Here is a 16,322-nt window from a genome sequence, read left to right on the forward strand (position 1 = left end):
GAGAGAGAGAGATAATATGTTTGCCCGTGGCGTTACACGTCTACATGTTTAGCGAGGATCTATATTAAAGCAGATTTTAATCAAATATATTATATTAAAACTAAAGTATTTTTTGCTTGCTCGGTCGGAAAGGTACGACACATTGTCAGAGCGCTCCAGCAGCACCAGTAGCAGGAGCACCTCCAGTGTCCAGACGGGCTCCACGGGAACTAGTGAGGGATCCGGAGACAACTGGGTAGCCGAATGGGACGACTATATGAAGATCTTCGGAGGGGATTCGGAGGTAAGATTCAGTCAAGTATCGCTTGGTAACCACGCACGTTCTTACCAAAACATGACATGGCAACTCCTGACGTTTAGAACTTACACTCCCCAATAATTCATGCCGTTTGTTGAGGGAACAACTCAAAATGTAATGTTTATTTATTCATTTATTCACTCTCCCTACAGTTTCGATTTCCGAGGAACATAGTCTGCGACATCACGTCTTTAATAGACGACGACGACGACAATCAGACCGTCCTGTCTGGTTTCTCCGGTCTGACTGGACATGTGGCACTGAACAGCGAGACAACTTCTCTGTCCTCGAGTCTAACCTCTCTGGCAACCAGCGGCGTCGAGAGTTTAGACACCAGGCGAAGACAGATGGAGCCAACGGTGCAGGAAGGGTGGTCTAGTTGGGTGGTTGAACCCCCCACCCTGCCTAGCTCTAGCGGAGCGGGTCACAAATGGGCCGTGTGGTCTACCACTCCAATCAGCAGCCAGAAGACGCCTTCGGATGAAGCTCAGGGGTCATCAGATGGCAGAAAAGAGCCTGGAAAAAGTTCCTCGGACAGTATGAGTGTCGTTGGATGGACCCGGCTGCCCAAAACTGTACCCGGAGCGGCGCTTCAAACTAGCAGTCAGGATAAAACGTCTTCAGATGAAGCTCAAGGGTCATCAGATGCCCCTAAGGAACAGGGAAAAAGTTCCTCGGACAGTATGAGTGCTGTTGGGTGGACCCGGCTGCCCAAAACCGTAAGCCAAGCGGAGCTTCAAACAAGCAGTCAGGATAAAACTTCTTCAAATGAAACTCAAAGATCGTCAGACGATCCGAACGCCCGTAAGGAGAATGGGAAAACTTCCTCCGACAGTATGAGCGTAGTTGGGTGGACCCGGCCGCCTAAAACTGCTGTGCCTGACACACCGTTCCGCACCTACACGAGCGGGTCTACTTCGTCGCGAGGCTCGAGCCTGTTCGGGTGGACCGTCCTGCCTCGGATGGCCCCGAGCAGGCCCCCACTCATGCCCACGGGGTTCGCAGAAGGACAAGGTTGGTTCGCCTGGCCGGTCAGTCGTCACGAAGAGGAGACGGATCAAACAAGTTCTTCTCACAAAACAGGCAACGAGGATATAGACAAGAGTCCAGACAGCGAGGGAGGGAGTGGCTCATACCCTTACGTCTCCATGAGCGACGGTTTTAGACCGATAGCACCACCAAAGAAGCTGGACTCGAGTGAATCGGACAAATCTGAGCACCTCACAACCAGCAGTGCCGCCGATGGGGATGGAAAATCCGATCAAGACCGCGAAGAGCTAGTCGAAACGTCTCCTTCGACCTCACTGAGCGATGGCTTTATACCTTTGTTGCCATCATCAATATTATCATCAACATCATCACCATCAGATGAAGGAAGAACCGAAAAATCCGATGACAACCGCGAAGAACTAGTCGAAACGTCTCCTTCGACCTCACTGAGCGATGGCTTTATACCTCTAGCGCCATCATCATCACCGTTAGTATTATCATCACCACCATCAGATGAGGGAAGAACCTCGGAGGAATCAGAAACTTTGCCGCGGTCGGCCGCCCGTTCCGACGACAATGTAGACAACTCCACGAGTGAGGGTTTTACTCCTATAGCACCGCTAAATAAGGAGGGGAACGATGGCTTTATACCTCTAGCGCCATCATCTTCACCATTATTAGTATCATCAACACCATCATCATCACCATCAGATGAAGAAAGAGCCTCGTCGGAGTCAGAAACCTCGCCGCGGTCGGACGCCCGTTCCGACGACAATGTAGACAACTCCACGACTAACGGTTTTACTCCTATAGCACCGCTAAATAAGGAGGAGAACGATGGCTTTATACCTCTAGCGCCATCATCATCATCACCATTATTATTATCATCACCATCATCACCACCATCAGATGAAGAAAGAACCTCGGAGGAGTCAGAAACTTCGCCACGGTTTGCCGCCCGTTCCGACAACACTGTAGGAAACTCCACAACTGACGGTTTTACTCCTATAGCACCGCTAAATAAGGAGGAGAACGATGGCTTTATACCTCTAGCGCCATCATCATCATCACCATTATTACCATCATCAACATCATCACCATCAGATGAAGGAAGAACCTCGGAAAAGTCAGAAACTTCGCCACAGTCGGCCGCCCGTTCGGACGACAATGTAGGCAACTCCACAACTGACGGTTTTACTCCTATAGCACCGCTAAAGACGGAGGAGAACGAGCTCGAGCGTGACGAACCAGTAGCCTCAGGTTTGCCGGACGACCGTTCAGACGAGAGTGTCAGTACGACTGAGTCAGAACTTCTTACGGAAGTCACGGAGGGCGTTGTGGCAGCTCGCGATAGTTCTGACAGCGAGACTTTTCGTAAAAACACTCGTGAAAAATATACGAGACTTTGAAGAGAAAAGCAGAGATTTTAAAGAAAAAAGGTTTGAGGGAGTTCACTTAAAGCGTAAAACCCAAAATATAAGAATGTGAACACCCATGCGAACTTTTAACTAAAACGAAATTTTGCTTCGGAGCTCATTATTGCATCGCTGCAGATCTTTGAAGGAAGTGTTTAGTCATCAGCACTTGAAACACATCTCCAGCAGGTAACAACAAAACAAACTTTAATTTTCTAACCAGCGTTAAACAGAACTGATATAGGACAAGAATGTTAGACTAAATGGCTGACTAAATAATAAATAATAATAATGTAAAACATTTTGTGCATATATTCAAATGTAATTATTCTATTAGTAGGTAACCTACATACCTAAAGAAGGGATCAAACGTGAATAAGCTATTAGCGTCGATAACTTGTACAGAATATGGAGGCTTTTCTGATGAAAATAATTCAGGAGTTACCGACATGTAGGCCAAGGAAAATGTTTTAGAAGTTGTGACAAAACAACAAAATGTTTCCTAATGCAGGTTTGTACAACAACGTCGAATGCAAATACACCGACAATAAATATTATAAATGTTCAATTTCTTATCTTTTTAGTCTTTTGAATCATAAAAATGACAAGGTACAAAGATGAGTTATGAATATGATGTATTATGAGGAGATCAACAATCACTGAACATTTGGTTTTTAAGAAAAACATTTGAATAGAGGGCATATAACTTTACATTGGTTCTTAAAATTTTTCATAAGATATGCCATGAGGCAAACAACCCAAGATTATTCTTAATATATATATATAAGCGTGTCAAATATGGTTCCCATCTCAGTTGTATTATTGACAATTTATACATCATTCAACTCTCTATATAATTCAACATAGACGGGGGCGCTACAGTCTTCCCATCTTACAATTGGCTGGCTAACATGTCAGCTTCATACATGATAACTCGACCCTCCGTGTCCAACTGGTTTTCCATTTGCAACAATTTATACACCATTTAACTATCTATATCATTACCATAGACGGGGGGCGCTACAGTCTACCCATCTTACAAGTGGCTGGCTAACATGTCAGCTTCGTACATGATAACTCGACCCTTTGTATCCAACTGGTTTTCCATCTGCAAAGTGTCTCTACAAAACATGTGAAGTGAACTCTCAAGTTCAGCAAGACCAACAAAAACACTCAGATGCAACTCGTCGTTCTTGTAGCTTCGACTCACATCTTGTAGGTGTTTAAGTAGGTGATTTTGTGCTGTTAAGATATTCATAGCGTAGATTTGAATGGACACCATTCTAACTGCAGCAGTGGGGTAAGTATTGGAAATACTCAAGCTTGTTTCTCCTTCGTGATTCAGCGTGTAGATTTTGTTTTCTGCTTGTAGAAGCTTTAAGTTAGCGGGACTTAGGGTGTATGGGTCCCAGTCAACCAGTATGATGGGTTTGCCGTCGTAGCCGCCACAAGCCCCGGCGGGAAACCATTTCTGTACGGCCGTACAGAAGTCGTCGTCTGCGTCCTGTAGAAGCACGACGTCCGGTAAGCCGGTCGGCTCCAGTTGAGCCAGCTGAGCAGGGTCCTGTCGCCACCAGAGATTTGGTCCACCCTTGTACTGTACGTAAGGCTAAAAACACATTAAATCAATGTCTGCTTTAGCCATCCATTTTGTAACCAGACTACTTTAGTACTACAACTACTACACATTTTTTCCGGTCAGCGAGTGCAAGGCCTAAGGGGGCCAGTAGCTTCCGTAGCAGGCTTATAGAACTGGGGGTTTACCAGTGGTCTTCGGCTGTTTTCTGATTAGCCCAGTTGTAAATGGGGGTAATTCAACCAGGCCGGCTATGTTGTCTATATGCAGTCAGAAAATAGCACATAAAAGCTCACAAAGACTCCCAAAACCCCCAGTTAGGGGGCCGTTTACTGAAAACGGATGGCACCCAGGCTAGCTAGGTCTGCTTTGCAATTTAACTGGCTCTCACAATCAATGAAGATTGTTCACTTACATTTGTAATAATATTTTTGTAGTTAATGTAACGATAAATGTGTGTGTGCGTGTGTGTGTATTTGTGTGTGTGTATTTGTGTGTTTATTCGTGTGTGTGTGTGTGTGCGTGTGTGTGCGTGCGTGTGTATGTGCGTGCGTGTGTATTTGTGTGTGTGTGTGTATTTGTGTGTGTGTATTTGTGTGTGTATTTGTGTGTGTGTGTGTGCGTGTATGTGCGTGCGTGTGTATGTGCGTGCGTGTGTATTTGTGTGTGTGTGTGTGTGTGTGCGTGCGTGTGTGTATTTGTGTGTGTGTGTGTGTGTGCATGTGTGTGTATGTGTGTATAATGTCAACCTACCATTCTGAAAACCTCTTGCATGCCTTTATGCCCTTTGTTCTTTATCATGTCGACCAGAGATATAGACGCCGTGGCCCGTTTAAACCTGGCTGTGGGGCGATTCAGTCGGATCCAGGCGTCTTGGAATTTCTCCAACTTCCAGATGATTCCCTTCTTTCTCCAGGCCGGAGCAACTCTTCCGGACGTGCTAAAGTAGGCCCTTCCACCCTCTGTGATTGTTGCCATCAGAAGTCCTACCTAAATAAACCATGAAGACACACTTTAAACTAGAAAGGTAACATTTGCAAAGCAAATACATAATGTTTTACCTTCTCAGATGGCCTGCTCTGTTAACGCTACCGAAGAAATAAATACGAAATTCGTAACTAGCATGTCCATGTCACGAGATATCAAACCCGGAAGTTCCGCAGTGGTATATTACAAGTAGTATGCAGTGGCATATTGCAAGCGGGCAGTGAGAAAATTGCAACATGATGTAACCCAACACTAGTTACCATGGTGACAGACGTCTGGTTCAGGTCATTGACCTTATTGGGTTGGAGAAGAAGAAGAGGAAACAGAGCAAAAACAACATGTTTTCCTTCGGTAAGCATGAAAACTCACGTACCACTTCTTTTCCGACTATCGCCAGGAAAATCTTGGTGTCGGCGTCATCAACGAAGGAGTGAAAGAACGCAGGCAGGTAGTCTGTGTCACCGTATATGCCGTAAGACATGCGAATTACAGCATCATAATCTTCGTGCGTAGCGAGACGAAAGGACAGATTCTGAATCTGGTTCGCCATGTTCGAACATGGGGAGGGGGGCAGGGGGCGTGTACTGTTTCAGTACTTCTTACCTTTGCCCTGGTGGTACAAATAGTTGTACCCTACGCAACTGGTTTGAAACCTTTTGAAAATACATGAAATTTCTTAGTCCAAACCAGAGTGACTGGCACAGAACTTGAGCTGTCTTGTCACAGACGAAATGGACTGCTGTAGAGCCTGTCACCACATTGAGGTCTGTTGCACCCTAGGTGAAAGGTCATACTAGGTCACTACCAAGGTTGCGTGACGTCAAGCGCGCGTAAAGGTCAAGGGTTTATTTTAGTGAGCTTCGAAGCTTTAAAAAAACGATACAACTGAAGAAAGACTTTTGTGCTGATTTTGCTTCCAATACTAGTTATAAACAACCTACAAGTCAAAACAAAACATCTGTATGGAGACTGTATAGGAGTATTTATTGACATGTATTATGTGTAAATATATGTACACCAGCCTGGGCTATACTACAATGGAATATACTTATTAGTTACAGTAGATGCATAACTGATCATCAACTGAGGAAAACGTTTGCAGCATATACTGTGTAGCTACAACACCGATTTTAAACATACATGTAACATCCGTATCCATAATATCACCAGGGTCCATAATATCGCCACTTTGAGAAAAAGTGTGCTTTAAGATATTTTTACTGCAACATACCCTAGGTATAAACATTTGAGGTGTGCAGGAGTGCATACGAAAAGTATTTGGACCCTGGTGATATTATGGACACGGATGTTACTTGTCTGTTAAAAGGTACTTGAGCACTTGCTATTGAAAAACAACTTACTATGGAAAGTAATGAAGAGAGAAAGCATTATCTAGCAGCATTCCAGGCTTAGAAATGTATACAGAGAAAGAGCTTGATATTTGGGTGAGGTGTTATGTGCTATTTTAAATCTTGATTGGCTTTGTAAAGTTGACATTAAAGAACATGTTCCGTACAACTTCACTTCAATTATGATGATTTTTTCCAAAGTTGTACAAATGTATAACAGCTATTATGTTTGAACAACAGTAGGTACATTGTATGGAAACTGTACTGTATGTTAGTAACAGAACATGACATCACTTACATTTGTACAAGAATCAATGACCAACATGACAATCACAAAGTGACTTACATGTACAACATCCCAGCCTACACATAATATCATAACACCCAAGCATAGTCAGACACATACATGTATTGCACAGACGGTACACACTAAAATACCCATCCACAATCAACCATTAGCAATTTCTACATCAAGTCACTTTCATAGCTACCTTTGCACTTTGCATCATGATTTACACAAGTTTAGAATATTAGGGTCTACCTTGAAGACACTAGTGTACATGTTACAATTATTTGTGAGAATTTCCTTTGCAAGACATTGTGCCTTAAATACGTTCATAACTAGTCTCTTATACCTTGCTTCTTGTCTTCTTCGAATGCTTTCTTAGATATGCCATTAAATATGAAGTCTTGGCATTCTAGCTTCAGGTGATATCTTTGTTATTGACAAAATTCTGGTAAAATCATCGACATCTGCTTTGACATTGTTTCCTATACTCGGGCATCTCCAATACAAGGACTATGTACAAATCGTTAAAAATAATAAACAAAAAAATTAAAAATAAAATTACTGGATTGCTACCGATCGAACTCAATTTACAAAGCAAATGACCCTCATAATTCTGCATCTTCATCTGAAACAAAACGACTTAAGTTCATGGAAAATGATTTTCAGTATACATAAAATGTAATATGAAGCCCCTATCATAGCATTGATCCTTCATTTCATGGTAGATCTATATTTGAACAACCCTTTCTTTGATCCAGTGTATCTTTGTCTTACAGAATGTCTAGTATCTGTTGAAATATCATATTAAGTCCCCTTAGTTTATCGTTATTTATTGTTATTTATCATATGATGGTTGATTATGTGTAGGCCCTTTTTTGATCTGGTGTATCTTTGTCTTACAGAATATCCAGTGTCTGTTGAAATACCATACAAAGTTCCCCCCCCCCCAACAGTTTCATCTAATATTAGATGATGGGTCTCTATATGTAGGTCTTTTTGATCCAGTGAACCTTTGTCTTACAGAATGTCCAGTGTCAGTTGAAATATCAAAAGAAGTCCCCCAAAAGTTTTATATATCAGATGATGGGTCTTTTTTTGATCCAATTGAATCTTTGTCTGACAGAATGTCCAGTGTCAGTTGAAATATCACAAATTCCCCCAACAGTTTTATCTATCAGTATTAGATGATGGGTCTTTTTTTTTGATCCAGTGAATAATCGTCTAATAGAATGTCCAGTGTCCGTTGAAACCTCATACCAAGTCCCCCAACAGTTATATACTAACTATAGTATCAGAGGATGGGTCTCTACATATAGGCCCTTTTTTGATCCAGTGAACCTTAGTCTAACAGAATGTATGTCTATAGCGTCTGTAGAACTACCGTTTGACAATATCAGAGAGCATGTCTGTGTTGATGTTGTAGTACACGTAAGGGTAGTACTCTCCCTGTCCAATGTTCAGCCCACTCAGACCTGGAATGTCCATGGGAAGCTGAGATGTAGAAAAAGAGGAGAAAATTAGTCATGCAAAAAGTAATAAAGAACTAGAAAGGTAACATTTGCAAAGCAAATGCATAATGTTTACCTTCGCACACCGTTTGCTATGTTAATTCTTACTCAAATACATTCATATATATATTGTCTATAAGATTGCAACATTATGTAACCTAACACCAGTTACCATGGTGACAGATGTCAACAAATCAGATCATTGGCTAGGTCAGAGGTTAGTGTTTGGAGAGGAAGAAGAGAAAAAGGAAACTGAGCAAAAACAATATGTTTTTCTTTGGTTAACATAAAAAGTTCCATGCACTAGTTTGGGGGTCTTCAGAGGATGTCATCCATGAAATTAAGTCAGTGTGGCCTAAAACTGTATCATGGTATGCTTTTATGAAAAGAAGTAAAATGAAAATCTCACATCATCTACAGCGAATGAGCTGCTGTCCAGATGGCTGTACAGCTGCTGTAGGGAGTCTCTCAGCTTCCGGTGGACCTTCTTATTCAGGGGCTGCAGCAGCATGGCCTGGAAGTTTACAGGCAATCCGTATCTGTAGCAAAGGGAAACATAACAACTCATGGACAAGCCTAAAATAGTATGTTAATATCAGACCTGGAAAGGCTTCTGCCGCCTTCGAACAGATAAAAGAACCCACAGCACTTATTAAGAAGAGTAGGTGTCCTTCTGGGTGTCTTCTTCTTCTCGGGTCACCACTGCTACACTCTTCCCCTCCAATACTCCGCGCATGCCCTTCCTCTGGGGGTCAGGGCTTCCAGGTCCTCCTTGGTCCAGGGTTTGGGCAGGAGGGGTCAGAGTGAGTGTTTGAGTTGTTTGAATCTTACAGCCCAGTCTTACATGGCTTGTACTTGCTGTACAAAATGTGCAAATGTTATGTGCAAAAAAAAAGCAAAGAACCGACCTAAGCATAGCCAGAGGTCTCATGTAAGAGGAGATCCACACCTCGAGCACTAGTATGAAAAAGGCAGAACACAGCTTAATGTACAAAACTGGCAATTTACCAGTTTTGTGAAACAAAAGCCATGCTGGCTCAGAAGAGGATTAAGTAAGTAAAAAACAAAGAAAGAACAAACCTTAACACAGACTCCACAAACACACGTATTGAGCATTGACGTGGATCCAGTCTGGTCTTACTCAGCTTGTACTTGCTGTACAAAACTGATGGGTTATGCATAAAAAGAGGTTTACCAGTTATTTTAAAGAAAGAACCAACCTGAGCACAGACTCCACAAACACACGTAGAGCCTTGACATGGATCCAGGCCGTGAACGCTTCACTGAAGTTTACCTTCAGCCATCTCACCAGCGGACCCTGAAAAACAAGAAACAATTCTCTTTTTTTTTCCAACATTTCATGACTAGACATGGTGACGGTACACTCAAGTTATATCAACTTATTTCAGGCCGCTATCAACACAGAGGACAAATAGAAGACAAGACAATACTCATTTTCACTTGGGTTAAGTGAGGAAAGTTGTGTAAAGTGCCTTTCCCAAGGGCTGCCTTTCCCAAGGGCACAGGGTTAGTGGCATGTCAGGACTCGAACTCGGGACCTCTTGGTTTTGGGCCGAACGCTCTAGCGTTATGCCACACAACCCAACATTAAACAACTCTCATTAAGTGTATGTTCTCAGTTTGTGTTTGATTGTATCATAACTACATGACATGGACAGAATGTACTTTTGTTGGCAAGTTAGCCCTTGGGCTGCACTGGCTGTGTTTAAACATGTTAGACAATAGCAGAGAAAGCAGTATGTACCTTTTTAAAGTTTTTGGTATGACCCAGCTGGGGTTTGAACTCACGACCTCCCGGTTACAAAGCGAGCACTCTACTGATTGAGCTACTGTACCGGTATTGTAAGGATATAGTGTTGTTGTTTTTTGTGGTACGACTTACAAATTGTTTCTTCTTGTCGGAGGCGAGCTTGGAGAGCTCATTTTTCCCAGCAGTCATCTCTTCCTCGTTATACTGGAAATCTCTCACCACAAATCTGGGGAGAAAAACAAACGACAAAAAAAGTCAGGATAAAGTCCTTTGTAGCCATAAAAATAAAAAAAGAAAGGTAACATTTACATTGCAAAATGCATATACATAATGCTTACCTTTGCATATGGTCTTACTCAAACACATTTATATATACCCGGTATAGTCAGACAGGAGTCTAAATCCCTCCTGCTATAAAATTGCAACATGATGTAACCCAACACCCGTTACCATGGTGACAGACATCTGGTTTAGGTCATTGACCTTATTGCAGAAGAAGAGGAAACAGAGCAAAAAAACAATAATGTATTTCTTCAGTAAACATAATAAATTGGCCATGAAGAGCCTATGTGTTACACTAGGTTGCCTCTCCATCTTATACAGAGCAAATCTACCCTCTAGGCTCCTGCGTTGTAGGTTTTGGGTTAAGCCTTCTGTTTTGTCTGACTTTTCCTCACCTGTTTTCCCGAGCGTGATGCTTGTATTCGTCGACCACCCGTGTGAACATGGTGACTGTGAACAGGCCGTGGTCATGGTCTTCGTATATCTTCCTGTGAACAGACATGAACACAAGGCATGGTTTAAGAACAAGGAAAAGAGGGAGAAACACTTTCTTGTCTACAGAAGTGTAGTGGGTGACTGTGTGTGTCAAAAACATATGAAGTGACTTACTTGGATGATCTAGGAACCACCATGTCCGTTAGCGTCTCATACTTTTCCTTCCAGTCATCATAGCATTGCCTACGGACAAAAAAATTTGATGAACATAAAGTGAATTACAGTATGGTATGACAACTGAATATCTGAATCAAGATGTGTGATATTTATGAAGTAACTTACTTGGGAACCACCACCAGTAATGTCTGTAGGTACTCAGAGTCCATCACAAAGTCCTCCTTCTTCACCAGATCTCCCAGACTTCTGGTCAGGAGACTGCCACTGGAGGATAGGTAAAAACATATCAAAGAACAAAATAAGAAGACAAATTTTCTTACCGTAATACATGTATATTGCATATATACACAATGCATTCGTGGGGATTGTTAAGAGGACATTTGGAGGGTTGTCCAAAGAACTTATTTTTTTTGTGTGAAACTGGTGGGTACTATATCATATACATGTACTGTGAAGTAGCATGCATGTTTTACTTCCTGGCATAATAATCTATTGATAAATAACAACCACTCCAGATTTAAGTGCTTCTTTAACAGCTTCACCTCAAGAATAGGCCTACAAATCACAAAGCAGATCTTTCGGTGGCCACAAAAGACAGTATCCACTGGCCACTTCGGTGGCTAAAGCACACTCCTCTGGCTAATGGATACTGCCTTGCCACCGTATGATCTGCTAGGAGATTATAGGCCTGCGACCCCTACCAGTAGCTTATGTCCAGATTTAACAGGACAGAAGTATGTCCAGATTTAACAGGACAGAAGTACAACCATCCTTACGTTGCCTTTCTCTCCATAGCCTGTAGATTCCCCTTCAGGTTGTTGTAGGCCTGAGACTTGCTCTTTAGATCTGTGTCAATCTGGCTCACTTGCTGCAAGGCAAATTATATATATTACACATTAACAGTCTTAATGTGTATTTACCTTCATTACCAGAAAGGGGTGCTAATACATTACAGGTACTGTACTTTGAATCAGATGTTCAAGTGTTGGGCTTCAAATATGCCGTGCATGCAAGAAACTTGGATGATGAGTTTAAACTTTAAGTGATATTCATGACTGGCAGTCCTAATGTACTAGTACATGTAGTTGAAAGTCATTAGACTAAATTGTGTGTGTGTAAAGTGCAACAGTTAATTAGGTCTTGAGTCTTACCTTTCCAATGATCTCTGAGATGTTCTTGAGTGACTGCTTGATGGGGTATTTGGCCATGTCCCACTGGAATCTCTTGATGTAGGTGGCCAAATCAACTACAATGTAAAAAAAACAAGCAAACAAACAAACATCAATAAAGGTTAGACATTAAGGTAATGAGATACACAAGGAAACAGTTACTCAAGCAACTGCATAGATTTTGAAAACTGTCAGATGTTGCAAGTAGCATCCACTAAAGTCACTGACAAAAAGATTGGATGCTACTTGAAACATCTGACAGTTTTCAAAATCTATCCAGTTTCTTGAGTAATCATAGAGTTTTTTTTAATCATATATTGCTAAATGATGGGTCTTGTTAAAGGTAGCCAATCAGGTAATGTGTTACATGAGACTCTGTTGTCTAAAGGTAAAACATGAATGTATTCCTCACCTCCATTGGCCAGAAGGTTTTCCTGCAACTTGTCCTTCTGGTCCTCTAGAACATCACCCAGATACTGCGCAACTTTTCTAGCAACACTGCAGAAAAATAAAATTATTCATCAGCCAATACATGGTAAAATTAGTGTCCTAAAACTAAACACAAAAAATTTTGCCAATACTAGTTCATATAAGTAGTTAAAAAATTGTACTTTTTGTGTGTATACATTTTTGTAAATACATGTACATGTATTTATGTGTGTGTGTGTGTATAGATACACTGTATGTGTCTATATTGATAATTCATTCATAAATATTGTATTACCTTTCTACATAGCTGTCCAGTTTGCCAAGTTCATCAGACAAGCCAACCAGGATGTCCAGGGTGCCAACCTGAGAAAGAGAGGGGCAACATTGGCATTTCTGTTTACATTTTCTACTTATGTTGTACATACAATACTACTAGTATATATTTATGGATTTGGTAGTGGCCAATGGTTAATACAGGCCGCCAATATAGACTCTTCCCTTGTCCTACAGAATCTGCTTGGAGATGATATGTACATGTAGTCATGATATGCAACTTCTATGATAACTGCCATCCCATGAAGTCATAATAAAGTAGGCCTATTATTATAGTATTATAAGGCCTATAGCTAGAAACAACCAACCTTTAAGTCAGGAATGTGGAACTTGGTGTTGGAAGACAGAGTCTGAGTTTTAGCCGTGCAGTTGTTCATTTTCTCCCATGTCTGTTGGCAGGTCTTCTCACCCGGGGCAGAGATCAGCCAAAACTCTGACATGGTGCACTGGGAACGAGAATTAGAAAGTTAGATATTCAACATTTGACACTGACGAATACTAGTAGTAATGTTTGACTTTTCAAAACCTATGCAGTTGCTTGAGTAACAATTTCTTGTGTATATCTTTACCTGGATGTCTAACCTTCATAATTTGTATAAACTTACAATGTAACGTTACATGTAAAATTTATCTTTATGTCATAACCTGTGCCGTCATAAAGCTTAGAAGAATAATCTGAAGGCCACTGTCAAAAAATCAGAATTATTCTGTTCCCAATTCTTCGTGAAATTATAATTTCGCGGAGGAAATTATATCTGAGGAGTGAGGAGTGAGAACCACATCTTTCACTTGCAAAGACTTGACTGAGATCTGAGCAAGTAATATTTGGACAAATTATTCACCATTTAACCTGTCTTTGGGTGTATATACAATATCAGCCAACGCACACCTAAAACACATTCAAACCATCCCTTTCGGTTTACTTATGGACATCATTTTCTCATATAATTTTACAAAGTCGACGGAGCTTCCACTGCGCCCCCCTCCCCCTTTGACCGGGCTATGTCGACCGACACACCTACAATTTTTCCCGGTTTTTTTCTACGTAAAACACTTTACCTGTAGCGTTTCTGCACTTAGAGGAGTTTGAAACTATTCGCCTGTGGTACCAGGAAGGTTATACTTCAGTTATTAGACAATAATTTGTTATATTTTTACGACGAATTAAAAATCACGACCTTCCAAGCGACACCACACATTATCATGTGATGTGACACAGAGCATAGCATCGTATCCGTGAACCATGATTCGCACTACTGCATTTCTTAGCATTATCGCAAGAGGTCACTGCTAGCAAGACAGAAAATCACCCCATTCATGTATCTAAAAGTTTTGAACTTTATTCTTTGTTTTTGGCCAATACTTGGTTCATAGAAACATAAAATACGGAGCTGGTGTGTTGCACAGAAGGGTGGTTATACCGGCTATAAAGATACAGATACAGAACTGTCATCTCCAAGTAGATGCTACGGTGGCAAGGCAATATACCAATGGGCCAAGCAGTTAATTTATATAAGCTGTATATTGCCTTGATTTCTTCATCCAGAATATCTTTTATATTGCCTCCCTGAAATCGCATTGGATGGACCTTTATATAGCAGCCATAGAATTTAATTGCAATGCACAGGGGGTGCCCAAAGAATTTATCAGAATTTTACGGAATACATACGATCCTTACTGAGGAAACATACGAACTTTACGGAATAGGATCCTTACTAGAAACATACGAATTTTACGGAATACATAGGATCCTTACTAGGAAACATACGAAGTTAACGGAATACATACTATCAATTACTAGGAAACATACGAAGTTTACGGAATACATAGGATCCTTACTAGACTACTAGAAACATACGAATTTTACGGAATAAATACGATCAATTACTAGAAACATACGAATTTTACGGAATATATACGAAGTTTACGGAATACATAGAATCCTTACTAGAAACATACGCATTTTACGGAATACGTACGATCAGTTACTAGAAACATGCGAATTTTACGGAATACATACGATCAATTACTAGAAACATACGAATTTAACGGAATACATACGATGAATTACTAGAAACATACGAATTTTACGGAATACATACGCTTACTAATTTGGAGAATGAGTATGCGCCGAATCGTGCGCTATGTTCACAGCGGGTTTGACAGATGTTCCATACATGTGTGTGTGTCGTCCGAACTGAGCGCTCTGACGTTACTGGTGTGTTTTTATCGTCCGTTTTTACAAAAACTGAGCCATTTTACGCCGTCTTTTTCGTCAAAGTTAGCAGATAGAACCGTCATGGGAAGGAAACTTCAGTTAGAATTCTACCGGTAGCTTCTGGAGGCAACGCTCGGGCGAAAAACTCAGCACTCACCGAAGCTAACGGTACAGGGCTCCCGGTGTGGTCCCGACGGAGAAATTCTACACAGGTTTGTCTTCATGTGTCTCCTTTTCTCCGCAATTTTCGCCGTAATATCTCACATTTCTAGTACAACCTTGCACAGATTTTTTCGATAATTTTGCTTACTTGATATTTTATTAACGTAGCCTTATTTTTTTGGGACAAGTTCGTCTCTTGCATACCGTTATTTGACCCTGACTGTGTATCGAAGAGAGGGAGGGGGGCAAAATTATGCGGTTAATTTTATACTTCAGCCTGTTGAATCCTTGCACGATTTAATCCCAAAATCTCGCGAATTTCGTCCCCTTATAAAAAGGAAAACAAAACCACGCCATCTTTGCTGACGTCCTTTTGTGATTTAATGTCTTCCGCCGAAGCAAATCACTACCACTTGTATTTGCGGTGAAGTGTGGTAAATAATTCAGACGTTCTTTTGTTTGTTGGCGACCAGGCGTGAGACGACATTTGTGGGGGTGTGAGCGCGGATTTGCACACTAAAACAGGATTAAATCCCGCCCTAAATCGTATTTTCATACCTATAACAATAGAGGTATTGTGTTTATGTAGGAAATGGCATACTTAGCATTTTTGGGGAGCAAAGATAGACAGATTGTGGTATTTTGATTTAACGTTACCACCCGCCGGTAATTTTATTTTATGATGAGAACACCTCAAGATCTGTCAGAGACCACCCACTTACCTATAGTTTACACACAGTGACACACACACGTCTCTCTCCCTCGCTGTCTGTCCCTCTCTCCCCCATCTCTCTCTTGTTCTNTCTCTCTCTCTCTCTCTCTCTCTCTCTCTCTCTCTCTCTCTCTCTCTCTCTCTCTCTCTCTCTCTCTCTCTCTCTCTCTCTCTCTCTCTCTCTCTCTCTCTCTCTCTCTCTCTCTCTCTCTCTCTCTCTCT

General features: G+C 41.4%; 2 protein-coding genes across 2 annotated transcripts; both read right to left on the reverse strand.

Moving 5' to 3' along the window:
- Positions 1-3,626: 3,626 nt before the first annotated feature.
- On the reverse strand, positions 3,627-6,090 carry LOC109473044 (histidine N-acetyltransferase-like). The gene is made up of 3 exons (XM_019772937.1): positions 5,640-6,090; positions 5,033-5,269; positions 3,627-4,312 (listed from the first exon to the last, which is right to left on the reverse strand). Exons 1-3 carry the CDS (start codon positions 5,814-5,816, stop codon positions 3,740-3,742), a joined length of 987 nt encoding a protein of 328 aa, XP_019628496.1. The 5' UTR covers positions 5,817-6,090; the 3' UTR covers positions 3,627-3,739.
- Positions 6,091-8,099: 2,009 nt separating this feature from the next.
- Positions 8,100-14,229, reverse strand: LOC109473038 (V-type proton ATPase subunit C 1-A-like). The gene is made up of 13 exons (XM_019772930.1): positions 14,068-14,229; positions 13,317-13,454; positions 12,971-13,038; positions 12,659-12,744; positions 12,229-12,323; positions 11,854-11,945; positions 11,243-11,341; positions 11,075-11,143; positions 10,861-10,953; positions 10,316-10,409; positions 9,633-9,730; positions 8,822-8,951; positions 8,100-8,395 (listed from the first exon to the last, which is right to left on the reverse strand). Exons 2-13 carry the CDS (start codon positions 13,446-13,448, stop codon positions 8,282-8,284), a joined length of 1,170 nt encoding a protein of 389 aa, XP_019628489.1. The 5' UTR covers positions 13,449-13,454; positions 14,068-14,229; the 3' UTR covers positions 8,100-8,281.
- Between the last annotated feature and the right edge of the window lie 2,093 nt (positions 14,230-16,322).

The sequence above is a fragment of the Branchiostoma belcheri genome, unplaced genomic scaffold (assembly GCF_001625305.1).
Source record: "Branchiostoma belcheri isolate BF01 breed outbred unplaced genomic scaffold, Haploidv18h27 scaffold29, whole genome shotgun sequence".
NCBI classification, from domain to species: Eukaryota; Metazoa; Chordata; class Leptocardii; order Amphioxiformes; family Branchiostomatidae; genus Branchiostoma; species Branchiostoma belcheri.